Source organism: Daktulosphaira vitifoliae, unplaced genomic scaffold (assembly GCF_025091365.1).
Source record: "Daktulosphaira vitifoliae isolate Bord-2020 unplaced genomic scaffold, ASM2509136v1 Scaffold_1, whole genome shotgun sequence".
Lineage (NCBI taxonomy): Eukaryota > Metazoa > Arthropoda > Insecta > Hemiptera > Phylloxeridae > Daktulosphaira > Daktulosphaira vitifoliae.
Genome location: NW_026099572.1, coordinates 15,095,260 through 15,115,953, shown reverse-complemented (window position 1 = coordinate 15,115,953; position 20,694 = coordinate 15,095,260). Strand labels below are relative to the sequence as shown.

The window sequence follows — 20,694 nt, the reverse complement described above, 5'->3', positions numbered from 1 at the left end:
TATTTTGGTCGTAATAGTTTTACGGATTTTTTAAAATTATATTTCGAAATAATAAACATTATTTAAGTAAAAATTGAACATTTTCAATATTAATTGTTATTTTTTTTCCAGTGGTAAATTATCATTCTATTTTCAGACAATTGTATGCATTATATAAATAAGTACATCACAATAAAATAATTGTACATACATTTTTTTTGCAAGACACTTTACATAAATAATTTTATTGGGTTCGTGTATTTGAAACAAGCTAGATTAAGAGTTGTTGATCTAGTTGTGTAGTCGCTCATCTCAGTGTTGGCAGACACACCGGCAAAATCAAATGATGATTTTATCGTGGCAGTTTATTCCCAATTTATGACACTTGTTTGTCTGCTCTCGTTTCCTATAGTCAAGTGGCGATTGCGTATCTCGGTAGCAGTTTTTCTGAGTTTATCGCACATGACAGAATTCTCATGGCCAGCTTCTTATCCTAATGGCATCATACGAATTAATAGCGTACCGCATATTTTAGACGGCTGTGTTTTTTACTCCACTAGCTACACATAGTATTAAATTATTATAAAAAATGCCGGCATAGAAGGAAGAGGAAAAAAAAATACAGCACGAATAATAATTTAATAGCATAAAAATACCGAGACGCCTATCAAAGGTTCAAAGAGTCAGGTATGCATGCGCACCGTTGTAAATTTATGGCGTTCGTAACGATCGCAAGGAATATATTTTCATTTATCCGGCCAATGATGAATAAAAAACTAGAGACATTTTTTTCATTTCCATCCTTCCCGTCCGTCATGTTTCATTATACTTTTATTAGTCATTATAGAATCGCGAATGTCTGCATGCGGTCTTCAAGAGGCATTGAACGATTTATTTTTTATTTGATTTTCTTAATGTATTTAATTAAAATAGGAAATGTGGGGATTGTGCATATGATAATTCTTGTACCGCGGACAGCCAGTGGGCGTAACTAGTGGACTGTCCCTATTGGTCGAGTGACGTTCCATACATTATAAAGTCTTACGGCATAAAATAATTATTTATACATGAGCTGTCTTCGGTTACTAGACAAGTCGAGGGCGGAGGGCAAAGTCGCTCGTCTGTAACTTCTTTTTTCTTTTCATTGATCATTCCACGTACTCATTGTATCTTATAGTGTCCTTCAGACAGTGATCTTAGATAATAATATACAAATTTTATAAATCATAGATATATCTATGATAGTGTCATATTTATAGAAGGACATATGGTTCATTAGTTGCAATCGAAAGGAGGACCTCGACAATTATTAGTTATTATAATTTTTCAGAATAAATACAATTTTGCTGATTAAGAAAAACATGTAAAAAATTATAATAAAAATAAATGTTACAACAAATATAAGTAGTGACGTCAATATTGATAAGTTTTTAGAACAAAAAACTAGAAAACGATTGACAATACTTTTATAAAAATTGTTATTTATTTTTATAAAAGTACTATTACTAAATAAAATCAAATATTGTTTTTATTTATTGAAGTATTTTTTTCAATTCATTATTTTATTTTGAATACATATAAAACACCAGGGCCTGATCTTTGTGGATTAAGGACGGTTATACAATTCTAATGAAATTATAATATTTAAATAATTATAGTTGACAATTTAGTTACAACTTAAGTAACTTTTTTTTTTTGTTATAATAATAATAATAATAACTGTATACATTTATGTGACGAGCAGTAAGTCGGTAAATTTCTGTGTGACATTGCCTTATAAAAATTGAGATTTTACATTTTAATATGTTATTGATTTCATTAGGCCACAATTTTACATTGTGCTGGGTCAACGAATTAGTAAATTAGGGCCTGTAATTATGAAGAACTATTTTGCATTGACGATTAAACATTTAATAATTTTGTCCTTATATTTGATGTAAATATATATGTTTGTAATTTGCTTTACTAAATGTATTTTTAAATATCTTTAAATTTACTTAATATGGTGTTTGGACGACGTTGAAATTGTTCAAATTATTTTTATAATGAAAACAGCTTTTGTAATATATTTTAATTTTTATGTCTAGTAATTTAAACACTCGATAAAAATATTTTGTACAAAATTTAGCTGCAAAACTATTTAAAATGTCATGTTAATATAAAACAAGAATAATTTTAGACTATTATAATAATTGTCTTTTATAAGAACTCAACTCATAAAAATATTTATGTTTTTTCTTTCTTGTTTTTCTTTCTAATTAAAATATTATTCAATTATACACATGATTTTTTTTATGAATACAAAAAAGAATTATATTGTAAAAATACGTATTGTGGAAATGATACAAGATCAGAGATTTCTAACGCGTCTCCTTAAGTTAAATTTAGGTTATTAAAATATTTTTTTTCATATTAACTCGGTGTATATCATCACTGTGTTTCTTTCCTCGGTTTCAACGGAACACGCCAATGGTAGCTTAAAAACAGATTTTTAACTGTTTTCTTCTAGTTTTATTTTGGGCTAAGGACGTTTTTAAATATGTGGCTCACTTATACATAGCAAAGGATTTCACTAACATTTTTACCTTATTTTAAACTAAATACATGAAAGTTAAAATTATAAAATTATAACGTATGAAGAGAAGATATCATGAAAAACTCTCATGAATATATCATATTTTTTATTTATAATAAATCCAATGATAACAAATCTATTTAATATTTATTAACTTACTTTTAGAGAGACTTTTAATCGTTCTATCAGTTGTACTAGTGATACAAGAATAACCAAAAGTTTATTTGATATTATATAATTTAATTTTTTATCAAATATTATGATTAGTTTATCAGAATAGTTTCATTATATGGTATATTTCTAGTATGTCTCAATTAAGTTTAATTTTTTTTTTTATGCTGTTTGGCTGATATTTATGTATATTATAAATAGAAAAAAAATTCTTAATTAATCATAAAAATTTATACCTCTTTTATAATTAATGCATAAGCTAAAATATACGATATTCTTGAAAATATGAATAAATAACGATTGTCTTTACATAATATATTTTTTTATTTAAACAATTAATTGTTAAAAAATATATTTGATTATATAGAAGGGGTCCACGATATTTTAACAAATCTAATAACTTTTAATATTCTGTATAAGTTGCGTTAATTTAAAAAAAAATGATTGCGCGTTGTTATACTATCTTAAAATTATATATTTTATTTTAATTTATAAAAATAAAGTAAAAATTTTGAAAAAAAAAGTTAAATTTGTAATTTTATTTTGAGAAATGTATGAAACAAAATTATTTATGTTTTTTATAAAATACCTTATATCTAATTTATACTTTTTAATTTCGACTTTTATAATTTGTAATAATAATAAAAAAAATTAATATAAAGCTATAAGATTATTAATTTTTGTATTATTCAACTTTTTATGGCAATAATTTATTTTAATCAACAATTCTTAAAAACATTAAAAATTTAAAAATATATTAAGTTATTGGTCACATTATTTATACCATTTTAAGTAACTTCTTAAATGTTTCACTTTTTCAGACTTTGCCCGTCTGGTCTAAAGGGAACTACACCATTTTTTTTAGTCATCAAACACTTTAGCTTCGATACGAAGCTGAGAAGATATTAATTTTACTATGATGTGTTTATTTTTTTTTTTATTTTTACTTTTTTGTGTCTGACACTTCTTTTTCTCAGCTCTCACTGGACCGATTTTTCTCAACGATACGTCAAAAGATCACAAATTGTATCTAGATGAAGACATTACCCTAAAAAATTAAAAATTTTGCACTTATTCCCCGTAAATAGTGAAAATCCCCCAAAAAATTACGATTTTTAGAATCAGTAAATTTCGACATTTTTTTCATTTTTTTTTTTTAAAATTGCCATAACTTAATGAAAAATGAACAAATCAAAATAATTATTTTTTATATTAAAACGTTAGAAATTTTTCTTTCATTTTATCTAAATTTTTTGATAATCTGTCTCTTTACCTACACACAGAGAGGGATTCAAAGTAGCAACTTCTGCACAAAAATTAAAATTTTTCAACTTCAGTTTTGAAAATGTTCCGGAAATACATATGCTAAAATTAAGCTAATATTATGTACTATAAGCTAAAAAAAATGTCTCTCAACGACTTATTTTCTATGTGAAAATAGTTGCTGTAGTTAAAAAATATGCTATTTTTGTGTTCAAATTCGTAGTATTGTATTTTAATTTATTTTAAAATACCTTATAAGGGGGAACACTGATTTTCATGAATATTATATAAAACTAATTAACATAGAATATAAAGTTGAACTTATTTCAATTTTTTTTTTAAGTCGAAAAAATTAATTTTAACATTTGAATCAGCTTAAATTGCCAATTTTATCAAAAAACGAATGCGTCGAACGTTTGCTGATTCACTAAAAATCATTGCCTGTGGCAGTGATTTTTTTGCAATTTTTCTTTAATTATTTTTGAGTTAGAATTTAACTTTTGAATAATCCATAAATTTCTTAAAACTAAACACTATCTACAGATTTGTATCGAAGCATCTCTTATGATAATGATTTTAATCATCTATACTTGTCCCAATTATGACATGTTCACACTGTGCTACGACCCCACCGTTTTTTTAAATAACAGTTATGCGTAAGGTTTATAATTATATCTCAATAATTTATATTTTTACATTTTATTAAAAATATTAATAATTTTTAAATTTTAAATGAAATTTAAAAAAAAATCCAAAATATCTATTTTAAGGATTTTAAGAAAAAATGTTGGTAAAAAAAAAAATTATTAATATTTAGTATTAATAGTGTGTATCATTTTAAAGTTTGTAAAAATTTTTATTTTCATGTGTTATTTTACGTTATTAAACATTAAAATAAGTGTTGAGACAAGGACAAAAGAAAAGTAAGATAAGTAGTTTTATCTCTAAAGAAATAAAACTACTTATTAAATAATAGGTGCTGTTTGTGTTTTTATTTGAACTATAGCCAGTCATTGGAATGTTAATAATTTTCATGGAGAACTCCATACTCCTATTTAGTGTGAAAAGATGGTGTTTACTTCTATCCTTTTTTATATAACATAGCCAGCGTTCGATATCGTAGAACAAATACAAAAAATTCAAATTTTTACGAAGTTTAAAATGTTACAGAAAATTAACTACCAAATATTAATGAGAATTTTTTTCACCAATTTATTCTTTAAAATCTATTCTAAAAAATGGCTATTTTAAAATTTTTTTAAACGCTTTGCGTACATTTTTAAAATTACCTTTTTTAAAATTTAATTATAAAAATGCTATTAATTAAATTATTATAACTTATGGTTTGGTAATTTAAAAGTTATCAACATTTTTATACTAAGGTGGGAGAAAGAGTGCTGAGAAAAATGTTTAATGATTAAAATAGTCAACCCAATCTATATTATATTAGAATGGTAATAATTTTCGAAATAACTATTTTCTTAATTTGAATTTTTAGATGGTTTAGTGGAATGGCTAGAGAAGATTTTAAGAAACGAACATTTAAGAAGGAGCATCGTTGTAGTGTCAATTGTGGATTAAATAAAAGAAAATAGGCTTAGATGGTTTGATCATGTTTTGAGGAGAGAGGAAGCGGAAGCTGTAATAACAGTTATGGAAATGAATATTGAAGGAAGAAGTATTATAGAAAGACCAAAAAAGTGATGGAGGGATGTTTTAAATACGATATGAGTATGGTTGATGTGTGTGTAGATGATGTGGATGATCGTGTCAAGTGGAAATTATGATAATGGTGGATGACTTTAAGTAGTTAGGGATAAAGGAGAGAAAAAAGAATTAGAATAATATATATTTGGTATTTTTTAGTTTCATAAATTCTTAATTTATCAATTATTAATTGTATTTTAAATTCAACCTTAAACATTATAAGGATGACAACTTTGTATATTTAAATTGCATCATACATATTTAATTACCTTATATTATCTAAAAATATAATCAAATTAAGAAAATTGCTGGTCGAAAACAACTCTTGTAGCAGTACTTTGATTGCCATTACAATTTTTTTACCAAGGGGTGAAGGGAGGTGTGGACAAAAAAAGTGTATTGATAAATATTGTCGTTCTTGCGCTTCACTTCCAAACTTTATTATGAAATGGTAATAACTTTCGAAATAATGGGTCAGAAGTTATTCCCTAGTATTTTTCTTAGATATTTAGATAATTTTTATTTATTTTATAAACTAGATAAGTTTGAAAGTTGACATTTAAACAATTAAGTTAATACCCTTATCATGAATAAATTAAAGAAAAATTCATAAATTATTAAACGAGAATATTTAAATTTAAAAAATATAAAAATAATTGTTTTAAAGGATTATTATTATAAGAAATATTAATTAGCTAACGTTCAAAGAAACACTTAAATTAAAAAAAATTTTAATCATATCAATTTACAAATTGTATGGCCAATAATCAATCATATAAAGAGGTTTATAATTTGATTGATGTTCAAAGGAGTCATTTGCATCGATATTATTTTCATCATCTTTATCTTTTAGATTCTCTAAGTTAAACTCGATATTACCATCATTCACGTCCTTTTTGTCTTCATAATATCCTATATCAATTTTGTTATTATCATTCATACTAGCATTGTATATTTCGGAATGTGATTCAGTATTACAAATACGGTCTAAAATAAATAAAATAAATATTAAAAGATATCTTCAAATCACAAATAATTGTAATAAATAAATAATCAAAATGATAGAGATTTCTAAAAAAAATTTCATCTGTTAATAATTATTCTTTAAAATTTGTTAGTTTTAAGTATCAATCAACAGCGAAAATGAGAAAATTATGTAGTTAAACTTAATTAAATTAAAATTTATTGCAAAATTTAATTTAAAAATTATTAGAAAAAATTAAGATCAAAGTCAGCCCATTATTTCAGATGTTGAAAATTAAACTCAAACAACATTTGCATGTTTTATCTTAATGTACTTTAATGATAAAAATATACACACTCCACATTAATAAGATATTTTTAAGTAAAAGATTGTTCTAAAAAAAAAATACATAAACATTTTTTATTCTCTATATTTAAACCATTAAAATTAATAAAAAGAGAAATATGTAATTTAAACCTTATATTAAACACTATTCTCATCATACATCAGGCAATTGTGATATTTAAATAGTTATGTTAATGAGAAAAAAATAAGAGTTAAAGAATATCCTAATAAGTTTTAAAATTATTAAAAATATGAATCCTTTACAAAAAATAATTAATAAAATTTATTTAAATTGTTTTGCACAATTTGAATTTTGAAATTAATATTTTCAAGTTGCAAACCTCTTTATTTCAATAACCTTATTGTTTAATTATTTTTTGTACTTCGTATTTTAAACCCGAGGATTACACAAGTGATCAGCTATTTTTTGTTAAATCACAGATAATATTGTACATAAATAATATTAAGTAATGATCAAGAGATACATTATGACTTGCCTAAAACTTTAAAACTAATGAAATGTTTAAAAACTGAAATATTTAGAGATCGTATCTTAAAACTGTTTACAATATTATAAAACCATTTGTTCCATTTTTCCATATCGTTCAAATAAATATTAACTTTATTAATGATTTTTTCTATTTGATTTTTAATTTCATCAGCATTATTTTCATTAATATTTTTATTGGTTAGATATATATCAGTTGTAAAGTATAAATTATTTTCCATGAAAATTTTCAAAAGTTTATTCATTAAAAAATTGTTAATTTTATGACTTGATTCTAGAAGATAATTGTTTATAGTAAATTCGTCTAAGATATTAGTAAAATTATATAAGACGTTATATAAAAATGTATCTTTATTGTTGAACAACCGGAGAGAAATGTATTTTTCTATATGATTAATTATTTTTCGACCAATTTCAATTAGTGTTGGTTTTATCCAAAATTTTACACTATCTGAATTTTTTGAAGATGCAACATGGATTAAGGTTAAATAGTTGCGAATAAGAATAGCTATTGGTCGAAACGTAGCAACAATTACCATCTTTATGTATTGAAAAACATCCTTAGAATTAAAATCATATTTCATATACTGAAATACGTCTTGTATAGTTATACGAGTACCATTAGAACATTTAACGTTAAGTGGAGTGAATCGAAGTAGATTTAATTCTATGCGTTGACTATTATCTATTTTTATACTATTATTCTTGTTGGTGAGAATCTGCAAGGTCATTATATCGTAAAACAAAATATTTTTTGGATGTAAACTTTCGTATGAATTCCTTCTTAATGTTAATTTAAACTTTGACAATATTTTTTCCGTAAGATTATTATTTATATTCAATAGATAAGTAATATCATATTTGTTTTTAACCATTGGAGGATTGCATTCAACCATATGATCAATGAATGATATTTCTGTACAATTTCCATTTATGTAATTTGTTAGTTGTTCTTTAATTGCGAGATGTATAATCGTATAGCCTTTTAATAATTTGTTAGCATCATTTTTGTCATCTTCATTATTTTGAGCAATTATATTTATAGAATCAGAAACATTATTTAAGTACATATTTAGCGTGATTAAAGTAAAAGGAAAGCTATATGTTTTTCTGTACATCACATCATCCAATAATACCATAATTACTTTACTGTGTGTTTGCAGTGCCTTACCATAGTTCATAAGATTTTCGATTGTGATATAATCTTTATTTTTTTCGATTTCTAACAAAAATCTTTCGTTGTGTTTAAAAAAGTTTAGAAAATAACGAGTATGGGAACACAATAAATAGTTTGCGTAATCACTTAAGCTTACTTTTAAGGACATCATTAATATGAAAAGTAAAGAGTTGTTCATTTTCTACTTATTTATGATAAGATGATTCCCTAATGATTTTATCTTGAAGAAAATTAAACTGTTGAAATGTGAATGATAAGATTTTATTTTATAAAATTTTTTTACCATATTTGATTAATTTGTCATTGGAAAGAAATAACTTTTCTTTAACTATAGGCATTCATCATACAACATATTTACTTAAATGTTCAACTAACATTATTATTTGATCTATTTACTAAAAATTAAATATGAACACTGAAATTGGTATTTTTAGCTCTGTCAAAAATTAAGATTTTCTAGGAATAACTTTACATAAATGTAAATGGTAATTTTTTCAACAAATTACAATTTTATTATTTTAACTTCGATGAGAGGCTAAAAATGTATTTGCGCATGTTTATTGTATATTAGTCCATAAAAACTCTAAGCGTTCATTTGTGCAAATTTAATGCTTTTGATTTTTAATATTGTAGTTCAACATTTTTTAAAATTAACCTGTTCAAAATAGTTTTACAGAATTCCTTCAAAGCGTTTTATTATGATAGTAATGTTTATCATAGTTAGATATTATCTTAGCTTGTCTCAAAAATGCTTCGTCCCCAATGTACTGGGTGAATTTTTTTAATTAGTACTTAAAATTATTTTTGTATTAAAATATTATGGAATACTAGTTTTATAATATACAATAAAATAACAAATTACTGTATGTATTCACTGTATAATTATCTCAACCCTTTCGAAGGTATAGTCGTCATTTAAATTTTGTAATGGCGCAGTCACAGTAAAGTTGATATATGACATTTTTATGTTATAATAATGTTTATCAAATAACAGGTTAAGGGAGATTCATTTAAGTATGAAAATTCCACATATTGCAGGATTGTAAAATACATACGTGTTTATTAGACTACTAGAAGCGCTGACTATCAGACGACAGAATTCAAAAATTAATTGATATATTAGTTTTAACAAATTTGATACTTAATATTTCCACTACCCATAAAAAAATTAATAAGATTAAAATAAAAAAATTTTACATATTCATACGTTTTTTGACTTTAAGCTGTCATAATAACTTAAAAAATAAATAAATCAAATTATTTTATAGATACTTCAGGTATTTTCTTTTATTTAAATTTTTTTAAAATCTGATCTTTTACCTGTTCATAAAGAAATGTTCAAAATAGCAACTTTTTAATTAAAAGTTCAAGAGTGAAAAACTTTTCAACTTATGTTTTAAAAATATTCTGGAAATCTACAAGCTTTAATTATATGTTCAATTAAAACTAATGTAACATATTTTAAGATAAAAAAGAAAATTCCTAACACCTATATGCAAAAAATTAATCAATACAATTTTATTTATGAAGTAATTTGAGAATTAAAAAATGCATATTCGCAATATTATAAAAATAACTATGAGTAACATGTAATAAATCTTTAAAAAGTATATATATTTTATTTTATTTTTATCTATGTAAATAAATGATGAATTAAAGACAGACACATTTACTTTTTTTGTGTGTCTGTTAACACTTATTCTCAACTCTCATTGGACGAATTTTGATGAACAATACATCGAAAGATCACATATCGTATCTAGTCGAAGACATGACATTCAAAAATTTAAAAAAATTCCTTGGTTCCCCGTAAATGTGGGAAATCCCCTAAAAAATTATAACTTTAAATATCAGTAATTTTCGATATTTTTTCAACTATTTTTATTTAAGACTGCCATAACTCTTTTGAAAATTGAATGACTAGAAATATTTTTTTTTCATAGATACATTAGGTTGATTTGAAAAATCATTTGATTTTTTTTTTGAAAATCTGACACTCCACCTTCTTACAGGAGTGGATTTAAAATTATATTTTTTCCAAAAAAAATGTACGTTTTCAGCATTTGTTGAAAGTTTTCCGGAAATACTAACAATTATATATATATTTATTTATTAAATTAGAGCTTATTTAATATAATTTTATATGTGAAAAAAAAATTGAAATTTGGATCGTCTTCCAACTTTTTAAATTTAATCCAAATTAATAGGATTATAAAACTAGCTTTTATACTAAATTATACAGTAAAATCATATCAGTATAATTAAATATTTTTTAATGATTATAGACCAATATATACTTTATTAAACAAATTTTTATGTTGATTTCAAGTTTGAAATTAGATTATTTCTATTATTTTATTTTTTGAAAATATTACTTATTAGAAATACAATTTTTTTAACAAGTTAAAATTAATATGCTAAAAATAATTCACGCACAGCTTCAATTTTTAAAAATGACAATTTTAACTTATTTTTTGATTCATTATTATTGATTTTCATGAAAGTTTAAAATCTTGAACATTTAGACTCAATTTTAACTTAACTTACAAGTTAAGAATTTATATCATTTGTTAGAAAATTTGAAGAGGAAAAAAATATTCTATTTCTTAAATTAATATGTGATCAGGAATTTATATAATTAATATTAACAGTAAATTTAAGAATAAAACTCAAGATTTCGTTAAAATCACTATTCTTTTGTATTTTTATTGTAAATAATCATTTAATTAGATGTCTTAGTAATAATTTCTATGCAACTTTTGTTGTTTAAATAATTATTTATATTCATATACTGAATATAATACATTCTGATTTTTACATGTCTTTCAATTAAAATATCAATATATTTATTAATTATTTATATGTAACTAAATAATCAAACTTAAGTATTTGATATATGTAGAAAATGCCTATGCTTCACAAAAAGGATGTGACGAAATAAATAAAGAAGTGTTTTGGAGAGGAATAAGGTGATACGATGAATGAGGATGCAGTGATAGGTGGAAATTCGAATGGACATGTTGGTAATGAGAGTAGAGACAATGAAAGAGTACATGGAGGGTATGGTTTTAGTATCTCGCAGTATCACATGATTTTGCTGTGGTTAATAATTATTTTAGAAATAAGAAATAACATTATATAACTTATAAACGTAGCAGTAATAGATCATTGATTGAATTTAGAATCTTTTTTTAAACAAATATGCGTATTCCAAAGAATAAAATGAAAATAAAAAAGTAAAAATCAATAAAATCAGTTATAACGTATTTTTAAGACTTTTACATGTTTTTTACTGTATGTAATGTTTTTTTAAATAATGGATGAGGAGATGAAAAGTAGAGTAGTAGAAGTAGCTTGGAAAAGTGACAGAAATATGGTCTTAAAATTGATATTCGAAGAAAAAGTGCTAAATGTAATAAGTGCCTATGTACCACAAGTGCGATGTGATGAATTAGATAAGGAAGTGTTTTGAAGAGAGATGGATTAGGTGATGCAAGGGGTACCTGGCAATAAGGATGCGGTGATAGTCGGAGATATGAATGGACATATAGGTAATGAGAGGAAAGGATATGAAAGAGTACATGGAGGGTATGGTTTTAGTGGGAAGAATGAGGCTGGAGAAAGAATACTGGATTTCGCAGTATCGTATGATCTCGCTGTGGTTAATACTTATTTTATAAAGAGGGAAGAACATTATATAACATATAAGAGTGGGAGGAATAGATTACAGATCGATTATTTAATGTGGAAGAGAGAGAGTGTAAAGTGAGTAAAAGATTGTAAAGTTATACTAGACGAGAGTGTAACTACACAACATAGACTTATGATAATGGAGTTGTGGTGTACCGGAAAAAGAATAAACAAAAATAGAAGAAACACAAGGGAAAAATCGAAGATCCGGTGGTGAATATTGAAAGGGGACGTTCAAAAAATCATAGAAAGTAAGAAAAAGCAATTCAAAGTATGACAGAAGAGCAAAAGGATTGAAGACTGGATGGAATATAAACACTTGTGCAAAGAAGCCAAGTGTGCAGTAAATAAGGCAAAGTTTAAGAGATATGATGAGTTGTATGTTAGTCTAGGAACAAAGGAAGGCGAGAAAGAAATCTAAAGTCTTGCAAAGATAAGAGAGAAAAGGTCTAAAGATTATCATTATATAAGGTGTAAATAAAAGAATTGATGATAAGGTACTCGCGAGTGATGATGATGTAAAAAAAAGATGGAAAGAGTATTTTGAAAAATGATTGGATGAGGAGTACCCAAAAGAGACATTAGAGGATATTTCGTGGAATGAGGGACTGGTAGATTTAATTAGTGAAAAGGAGGCATGGGAGGCTTTGGTATCAATGAAAAAGAATAAAGCAGCAGGACCAGGTGAAGTGCCAGTAGAAGTATGGAAAATATTATGCGGTATTGACCTAAAGTGGTTGAAGGAACTTTTAAAGAAAGTCTTATTAAAAGGATAAATACCAAATGAATGGAGGAAAAGTATTATGGTATCGATATTTAAAGGTAAAGGAGACTTACAGGAGTGTGGAAATTATAGAGGCATAAAGCTTATGAGTCATAGTATGAAAATTTGGGAAAAGATAATAGATAAGAGAATAAGAAATGAGACATCGGTATCTAAAAACCAGTTTGGATATATACCTAGTAAATCAACAAAAGAGTTATCATTTTGTATGAGACAACAAATAGAAAAGTGCAGGAAGAAGACGAAAAAGCTGTATGGTATTTATAGATTTGGAGAAAGCGCATGATAGAGTACCGAGAGAAATTTTAGAGTGGGCATTAATGAGAATAGGATTCCTGAAGTGGTACATTAGTATAATAGAGGTTATGTATGGCACTTATACTAGGGTAAAAAGTGTGGCAGGAGTATCAAAAGGTTTTCGGGTAACAGTAGGAGTGCACCAAGGTTCTTCTTTAAGCCCTTACTTATTCTCTATAATAATGGATGAAATTACTAGAGAAATACAAAGAGAGGTGTATATTGTTTGCTGACGATATAGTGTTAATAGGGGAAAATAGGGAGGAAATTAATCAAAGGCTAGAGGTGTGGAGATCAGCTCTTGAAGAAAAGGGTTTAAAAATAAGTAGAAGTAAGACAGAGTATATAGAGTACTAGTTTGACAAAGGAGAACACTAGGTAGGTGAAATGAGGAGGTCAGTGACAATAGGTGATGACGTGATTAGAGAGGTGGAGAGTTTTAAGTATTTAGGGTCAGTTGTGCAAAAGAATGGTGGTATTGACGAGGGTATAAGACGCACAATAAGTGTGGGTTGTTGAAGTAGAGAGAAGCGTCTAGCGTCTTATGCGATAAAAGAATTCCAATGAGGTTGAAAGATAAATTCTACAAGACTGTAATAAGGCCAGCTATGATGTATGGTTCAGAATGTTGGGCAGTTGATAAGAAAGTAGAGCAGAGAATGAGTGTAGCAGATATGAGAATGCTTAAATGGATGAGTGGATTGACTAGAAAAGATAGAATAAGGTATGAGCATATAAAAGGGAGTATAAGTATAGCGTCAATCGTAGATAAGATGAGAGAAAATAGACCTAGATGGTTTGGTTATGTTATGATGAGAGATGAATTGGAAACTGTAAGAACAGTCATAGAAATGAATCTTGAAGGAAGAAGAGGTAGAGGAAGATCAAAAAAGACATGGAGGAGTGTAATTGAATGCTGTAATTGAAATACGGCTGATGTGAACTTAGATGATGTGAGAGATCGTGTCAAGTGGAAGTTTAGGATAAGGGTGGCCGACCCAAGTAGTTTGAATTAAGGCGAGAAAAAAGAAGAAGATTCAAAGGATTCCTTTCTATTGATATCACTTTCATATTTTAGTTCCTTTATGTTAAATTCTCTAATCTTATCATTCATATCATTATTGTCGCTATAATATTCTATATAGGTTGTTATTATCATTTGTATATTTCAGTATAAGATTCAGTATTATAAATACGGCCTAAAGTAAATAAAATGAGGAATTAAAAAAATGGATATAAAATTGATATAAAAAAACCCAGTACAGGGGGGTCGCGGCACAGTGGTGACGTAGCATAGTTGGATCAAGTATAATGATATCTGACAGTGATTAAAATCACTATAAAAAAAAAACGCTTCCATGCAAATCTTTAGATATTGTTTAATTTTAAAAAATTGGTGTATTATTCCAAAAGCTACATGCTACATGTTCTGCTAGTTCCTTATTAATATCTTGATTAAGATAAAGTACGTCGAATGAAAAAGGGATTATTAAAAAATATTATTTTTCATAAAAATTTTGTTGAAATATACACTTTTCAATAAGTTATAGCATTATAAAGTTAAAAATATAAAAAATAAAATCGAAAATTTTCACACGAAAATAGCATTTGGTAGCAGACACAAAAAAAACATATCATAGTAAAACCAATACCTTCTTAGCTTCGCATCGAAGCTAAAATTGAAAAAAATGTCAGAAATTAGCAGGTTATGAATTTGTAATTTTTTTGGAGATTTCATCCATTTAAGAGGAACGAGGAAATTTTTTTTTAATTTTCGAGGGTAATATCTTCGACTAGATACGATTTGTGATCTTTTGACGTATCATTGAAAAGAAAAGGTTAAATAGTTGCGAATAAGAATAGCTATTGGTCGAAACGTAGCAACAATTACTATCTTTATGTATTGAAAAACATCCTTAGAATTAAAATTTCTTTTTTAGCTTATTTAAGGTATTGGTTTTACTAAGATGTTTTTTTTTTTTTTGTGTCTGTTACCACTTTTTCTCAGCTCTCACCGAACCGATTTCTTTCAATGATACGTCAAAAGATCACAAATCGTATCTAATCGAAGACATTACCCTCAAAAATTGAAAAAAATTCCCTCGTTCCCCGTAAATGGGGGAAACCTCCGAAAAAATTACAAACTTAAAAATGGCTAATTTTTTCAATTTTTTCAAATTTTTTTTTTTAAACTGCCGTAACTTTTTTAAAAATAAACATATCAATATAATTCTTTTTTATATAGATGCATAATATTATTACCTTTCATTTGGTATATTTTTTTCATAAATTTAACCCTTAACCTGCCCACAAGGGGGGATTTAAAATGACAACTTTTTTACAAAAAATTAATTTTTTCAACTTAACTTTTGAAAGTGTTCCAGAAGGTCTGACACTTTTATATATATCTTAAATTAAAGCTAATGTAATATACTTTATAATGGAAAAAAAAATTTTGGACTTTATTTTATCTTCATGGTGAAAACAGACATTAAACTTAATAAAAAAAATACGATTTTTGTAAAAAAATTCCTTTTTATATTTTTAACTTTATAATGCTATAACTTTTTGAAAGATGTATGGATCAATATAATTCTTTTTTTTGTAGATGAATGATGTCTTTACCTATCATTTGATATATTTTTTTTATAAATCTGACTTTTTACCTGCCTACGGGGGGGGATTCAAAATGACAACTTTTTAACAAAAAATTGACTTTTTCATCTTAAATTTTGAAAGTGTTCCGGAAAGTCTGACACTTTTCTATATATATTAAATTAAAGCTAATGTAATCTACTTTATTATGTAAAAAAAAAAATTCGTACTTTATTTTATCATCACGGTAAAAGTGGCTACCAAATGCTATTTTTGTGTGAAAATTTTCGATTTTGTATTTTACATTTTTAACTTTATTATGCTATAACTTTTTGAAAAATGTATGGATCATTACAATTTTTTTATGAGAAGTAGTATTTATATAGATCTTTCATTCGACATACTGTTTTTTTAAATCGGACCATTTCCCTAAATACAGGGGGGATTCAAAACATAAAAATGCATATAGAAAGTAGAACTTTTTCAACGTAACTTTTGAAAGTGTTCCGGAAGGTCTGACACTTTTATATATATCTTAAATTAAAGCTAATGTAATATACTTTATTATGGTAAAAAAAAATTTCGGACTTTATTTTATCTTCATGGTGAAAACAGACATTAAACTTAATAAAAAAAATACGATTTTTGTAAAAAAATTCTTTTTTATATTTTTAACTTTATAATGCTATAACTTCTCGAAAGATGTATGGATCAATATAATTCTTTTTTTTGTAGATGCATGATGTCTTTACCTATCATTTGGTATATTTTTTTTATAAATCTGACTTTTTACCTGCCTACAGGGGGGGATTCAAAATGACAACTTTTTCACAAAAAATTGACTTTTTCAACTTAAATTTTGAAAGTGTTCCGGAAAGTCTGACACTTTTATATATATCTTAAATTAAAGCTAATGTAATATACTTTATCATGGAAAAAAAAAATTTCGGACTTTATTTTATCTTCAAGGTGAAAATGGCTACCAAATGCTATTATTGTGTGAAAATTTTCGATTTTGTATTTTACATTTTTAACTTTATTATGCTATAACTTATTGAAAAGTGTATTGATCAATATAATTTTTTTATGGGAAATACTATTTTTTAATAATCCCTTTTTCATTCGACATACTTTATCTTAATCAGGATATTAATAAGGAACTAGCAGTTTATGAAGCTTTTGGAATAATCCACCAATTTTTTAAAATTAAACACTATCTAAAGATTTGCATCGAAGCGTTTTTTTTTTGATAGTGATTTTAATCACTGTCAGATATTATTATACTTGATCCAACTATGCTACGTCACCACTGTGCCGCGACCCCCCTGTGCTGGGTTTTTTTTTTGAGTATATTTCATATACTCAAATATGTCTTTTTTTTATGCGTTGACTATTATCTATTTTTATAATATTATTTTTGCTGGTGAGAACCTGAGAGGTCATTATATCGTAAAACAAAATATTTTTTGGATGTAAACTTTCGTATGAATTATTGACTTAAACTTTTTCGTTATTTTATTCTTGAGATTCTCATTTATTTTTAATGAATTAGTAGCAGTATATTTCTTTTCACTCATTGGAAAATAGCAACTTAAAATATTATCATTATTAATGTAAAATGTTAGTTGTTCTTTAATTGCCAGGTGAATAATCTTATAGCCTTTTAACAATTTTTGAGCATCATTTTTTTTATCATTATTTTGTATAATCATATTTAGGGAGTCAGAAACATTATTTAAGTACATATTTACTGTGATCAAAGAAAAAGGAAAGCCTTTGATATTATACTGTATTAAGTCTTTCAAAAATATCATAGCTACTATACTGTGTGTTTGCAGTGCATTACCATAATTCATAAGATTTTCGATTGTGATATTATCTTTATTTTTTTCAATTTCTAACAAAAATCTTTCATTGTGGTTAAAAAAATGTAGAAAATAACTAGTATGCGAGCATATTAAATGTTTTACTTCAATACTTAAGCTTAATTTTATGGACATCATTAACATAAAAAGTAAAAAGTATATCATTTTGTCACTTACTTTTGTAAAATTGATTCTCTATGATTTCAATCTCAAAAATTTGCTACACTAGTTGTAAAAATTATGTTGAAAGTTATTTTTATATAATTTGATGCCATATTTGTTTAATTAATCATTAAATAGAATTTATTTCATCTATGTATACGTGTTCACCATACAGTATATTTACTTAAATGTTTAGCTAATGTAGTTATTAGATCTATAAACTCATTTAAGTAATTACACTGTAGTCTACTAAAAAAATATAATTTATTTTAGAGCTTTGCGGCCGTTTACACATAGAAGACCATTTGTCAGGTAAATTTTTAGCTTTATTGTGAAACTGAGAAGAAATTTATTTTGTGATTACGTATGTTCTTTTTGTATTGGTACAACAATACTCAACATATTTAAAATACTTTTTTTGAAAACTTTTTGTACAAATGCTTTGCCTAATATTATGTTTGTGTATGTATTGTCGTGATTTAACTGAAAATGTTTAATGAATTCTCATTCTTTTGAATTTCCTCTATTCTCATAGTTATAAATTTGAAGTTGATACATGCTCTAAGTGAGTAATATATATAAAAATAATGATGCTGAGCTGCATTTCTAATAAATCTGTAATTCTGAAACATTAATTGATGGTATTATTTTTATTTACTGTGCAATATTTTCTATTTTCTCTTTGAAAATATATTATTTGTTTTTATTAATTAATTAATAAATAGTCGTATTATAGTATCAATATTAGATATATATTATTATAAAAACGAACACTTAACAAAAAAAAAACAACTAATAATAATAATTCAAAACTTTTTTAGATATCAATATTTGTTTTGTTAATAATATTCTACACCGATAAATTAAACGACATAAATTATTTGATGATATGTTATTTGATTTAAAATAATTTTAGCTTCGATGCGAAGCTGAGAAGGTATTGGTTTTACTAAGATGTGTTTTTTTTTTTTTGTGTCTGTTACCACTTTTTCTCAGCTCTCACCGAACCGATTTCTTTCAATGATACGTCAAAAGATCACAAATCGTATCTAGTCGAAGACATTACCCTTAAAAATTGAAAAAAATTCCCTCGTTCCCGGTAAAAGGGGGAAACCTCCAAAAAAATTACAAACTTAAAAATGGCTAATTTTTTCAAATTTTTTTTTTAAACTGCCGTAACTTTTTTAAAAATAAACATATCAATATAAATCTTTTTTATATAGATGCATAATATCATTACCTTTCATTTGGTATATTTTTTTTCATAAATTTAACCCTTAACCTGCCCACAAGGGGGAATTTAAAATGACAACTTTTTCACAAAAAATTAATTTTTTTAACTTAAATTTTGAAAGTGTTCCGGAAGGTCTGACACTTTTATATATATCTTAAATTAAAGCTAATGTAATATACTTTATCATGGTAAAAAAAAATTTCGGACTTTATTTTATCTTCATGGTGAAAACAGACATTAAACTTAATAAAAAAAATACGATTTTTGTAAAAAAATTCTTTTTTATATTTTTAACTTTATAATGCTATAACTTCTCGAAAGATGTATGGATCAATATAATTCTTTTTTTTGTAGATGCATGATGTCTTTACCTATCATTTGGTATATTTTTTTTATAAATCTGACTTTTTACCTGCCTACAGGGGGGGATTCAAAATGACAACTTTTTCACAAAAAATTGACTTTTTCAACTTAAATTTTGAAAGTGTTCCGGAAAGTCTGACACTTTTATATATATCTTAAATTAAAGCTAATGTAATATACTTTATCATGGAAAAAAAAAATTTCGGACTTTATTTTATCTTCAAGGTGAAAATGGCTACCAAATGCTATTATTGTGTGAAAATTCTCAATTTTATTTTTTACATTTTTAACATTATAATGCTATAACTTATTGAAAAGTGTATTGATCAATATAATTTTTTTATGGGAAATACTATTTTCTAATAATCTCTTTTTTATTCTACATACTTTGTCTTAATCAGGATATTAATAAGGAACTAGCAGTTTATGAAGCTTTTGGAATAATCCACCAATTTTTTAAAATTAAACACTATCTAAAGATTTGCATCGAAGCGTTTTTTTTTGATAGTGATTTTAATCACTGTCAGATATCATTATACTTGATCCAACTATGCCACGTCACCACTGTGCCGCGACCCCCCTGTGCTGGGTTTTTTTTATATCTATAATGAATAAAATGTCGTTCAGAGTTATAATTAATTTATATCAATTTTACGTGAAGTATTACTATGAAATGATTATGTTATGAATGTTTATGCTAATACCTTTTAGTCTGTAATAAATAATATAATGTAATTTAATTTATGATTACTGTATATACATATGATGATAATGTGTATACATTACAAACTTGGCATTAATACCATGATAAGAAATTAGATAAGGCAATTATTACTTATCACTCTCATTAAAAGTATAAGTCATTTTCATGGAAAAAGTTACGCACCTCCAAATTATAGTAATCATGAAAAGATAGCGTTTTTTTCTGTCCTTTTCTCAATACGTATTTCAATATTTAATACCGTAAAATAATACATGAAAATTCAAATTTTCACAAACTTCAAAACGCTACAGA

General features: G+C 25.5%; 2 protein-coding genes across 6 annotated transcripts in view; one reads left to right on the top strand and one right to left on the bottom strand.

The window, feature by feature from the left end:
• The window catches only part of LOC126902762 (uncharacterized), a 64,412-nt gene that overhangs the window by 26,974 nt on the left and 16,744 nt on the right, over positions 1-20,694 (top strand). Inside the window, exon 4 of one of the 2 annotated variants that reach the window (XM_050680373.1) lies at positions 18,356-18,394. In XM_050680373.1, the coding sequence (XP_050536330.1) occupies positions 18,356-18,394 (39 nt within the window). Of the gene's footprint in view, positions 1-18,351; positions 18,395-20,694 lie in introns of those variants that run through there. The other variant, XR_007703319.1, reaches the window with a different exon arrangement.
• LOC126902315 (DNA-directed RNA polymerase subunit beta''-like) overlaps positions 6,352-20,694 on the bottom strand; it is a 45,127-nt gene continuing 30,784 nt past the window's right edge. The window contains exons 1-2 of one of the 4 annotated variants that reach the window (XR_007703190.1): positions 18,098-18,187; positions 6,352-6,682 (exon numbers count right to left, since the gene is read on the bottom strand). Coding sequence is in view for 2 of the 4 variants with exons in the window: in XM_050679449.1 (XP_050535406.1) it covers positions 6,441-6,682; positions 7,502-8,651 (1,392 nt within the window). In the remaining 2 variants the exon portion in view is untranslated. Of the gene's footprint in view, positions 6,683-7,501; positions 8,678-10,009; positions 10,167-18,097; positions 18,188-20,694 lie in introns of those variants that run through there. The other 3 variants (XR_007703189.1, XM_050679449.1, XM_050679440.1) reach the window with 3 other exon arrangements.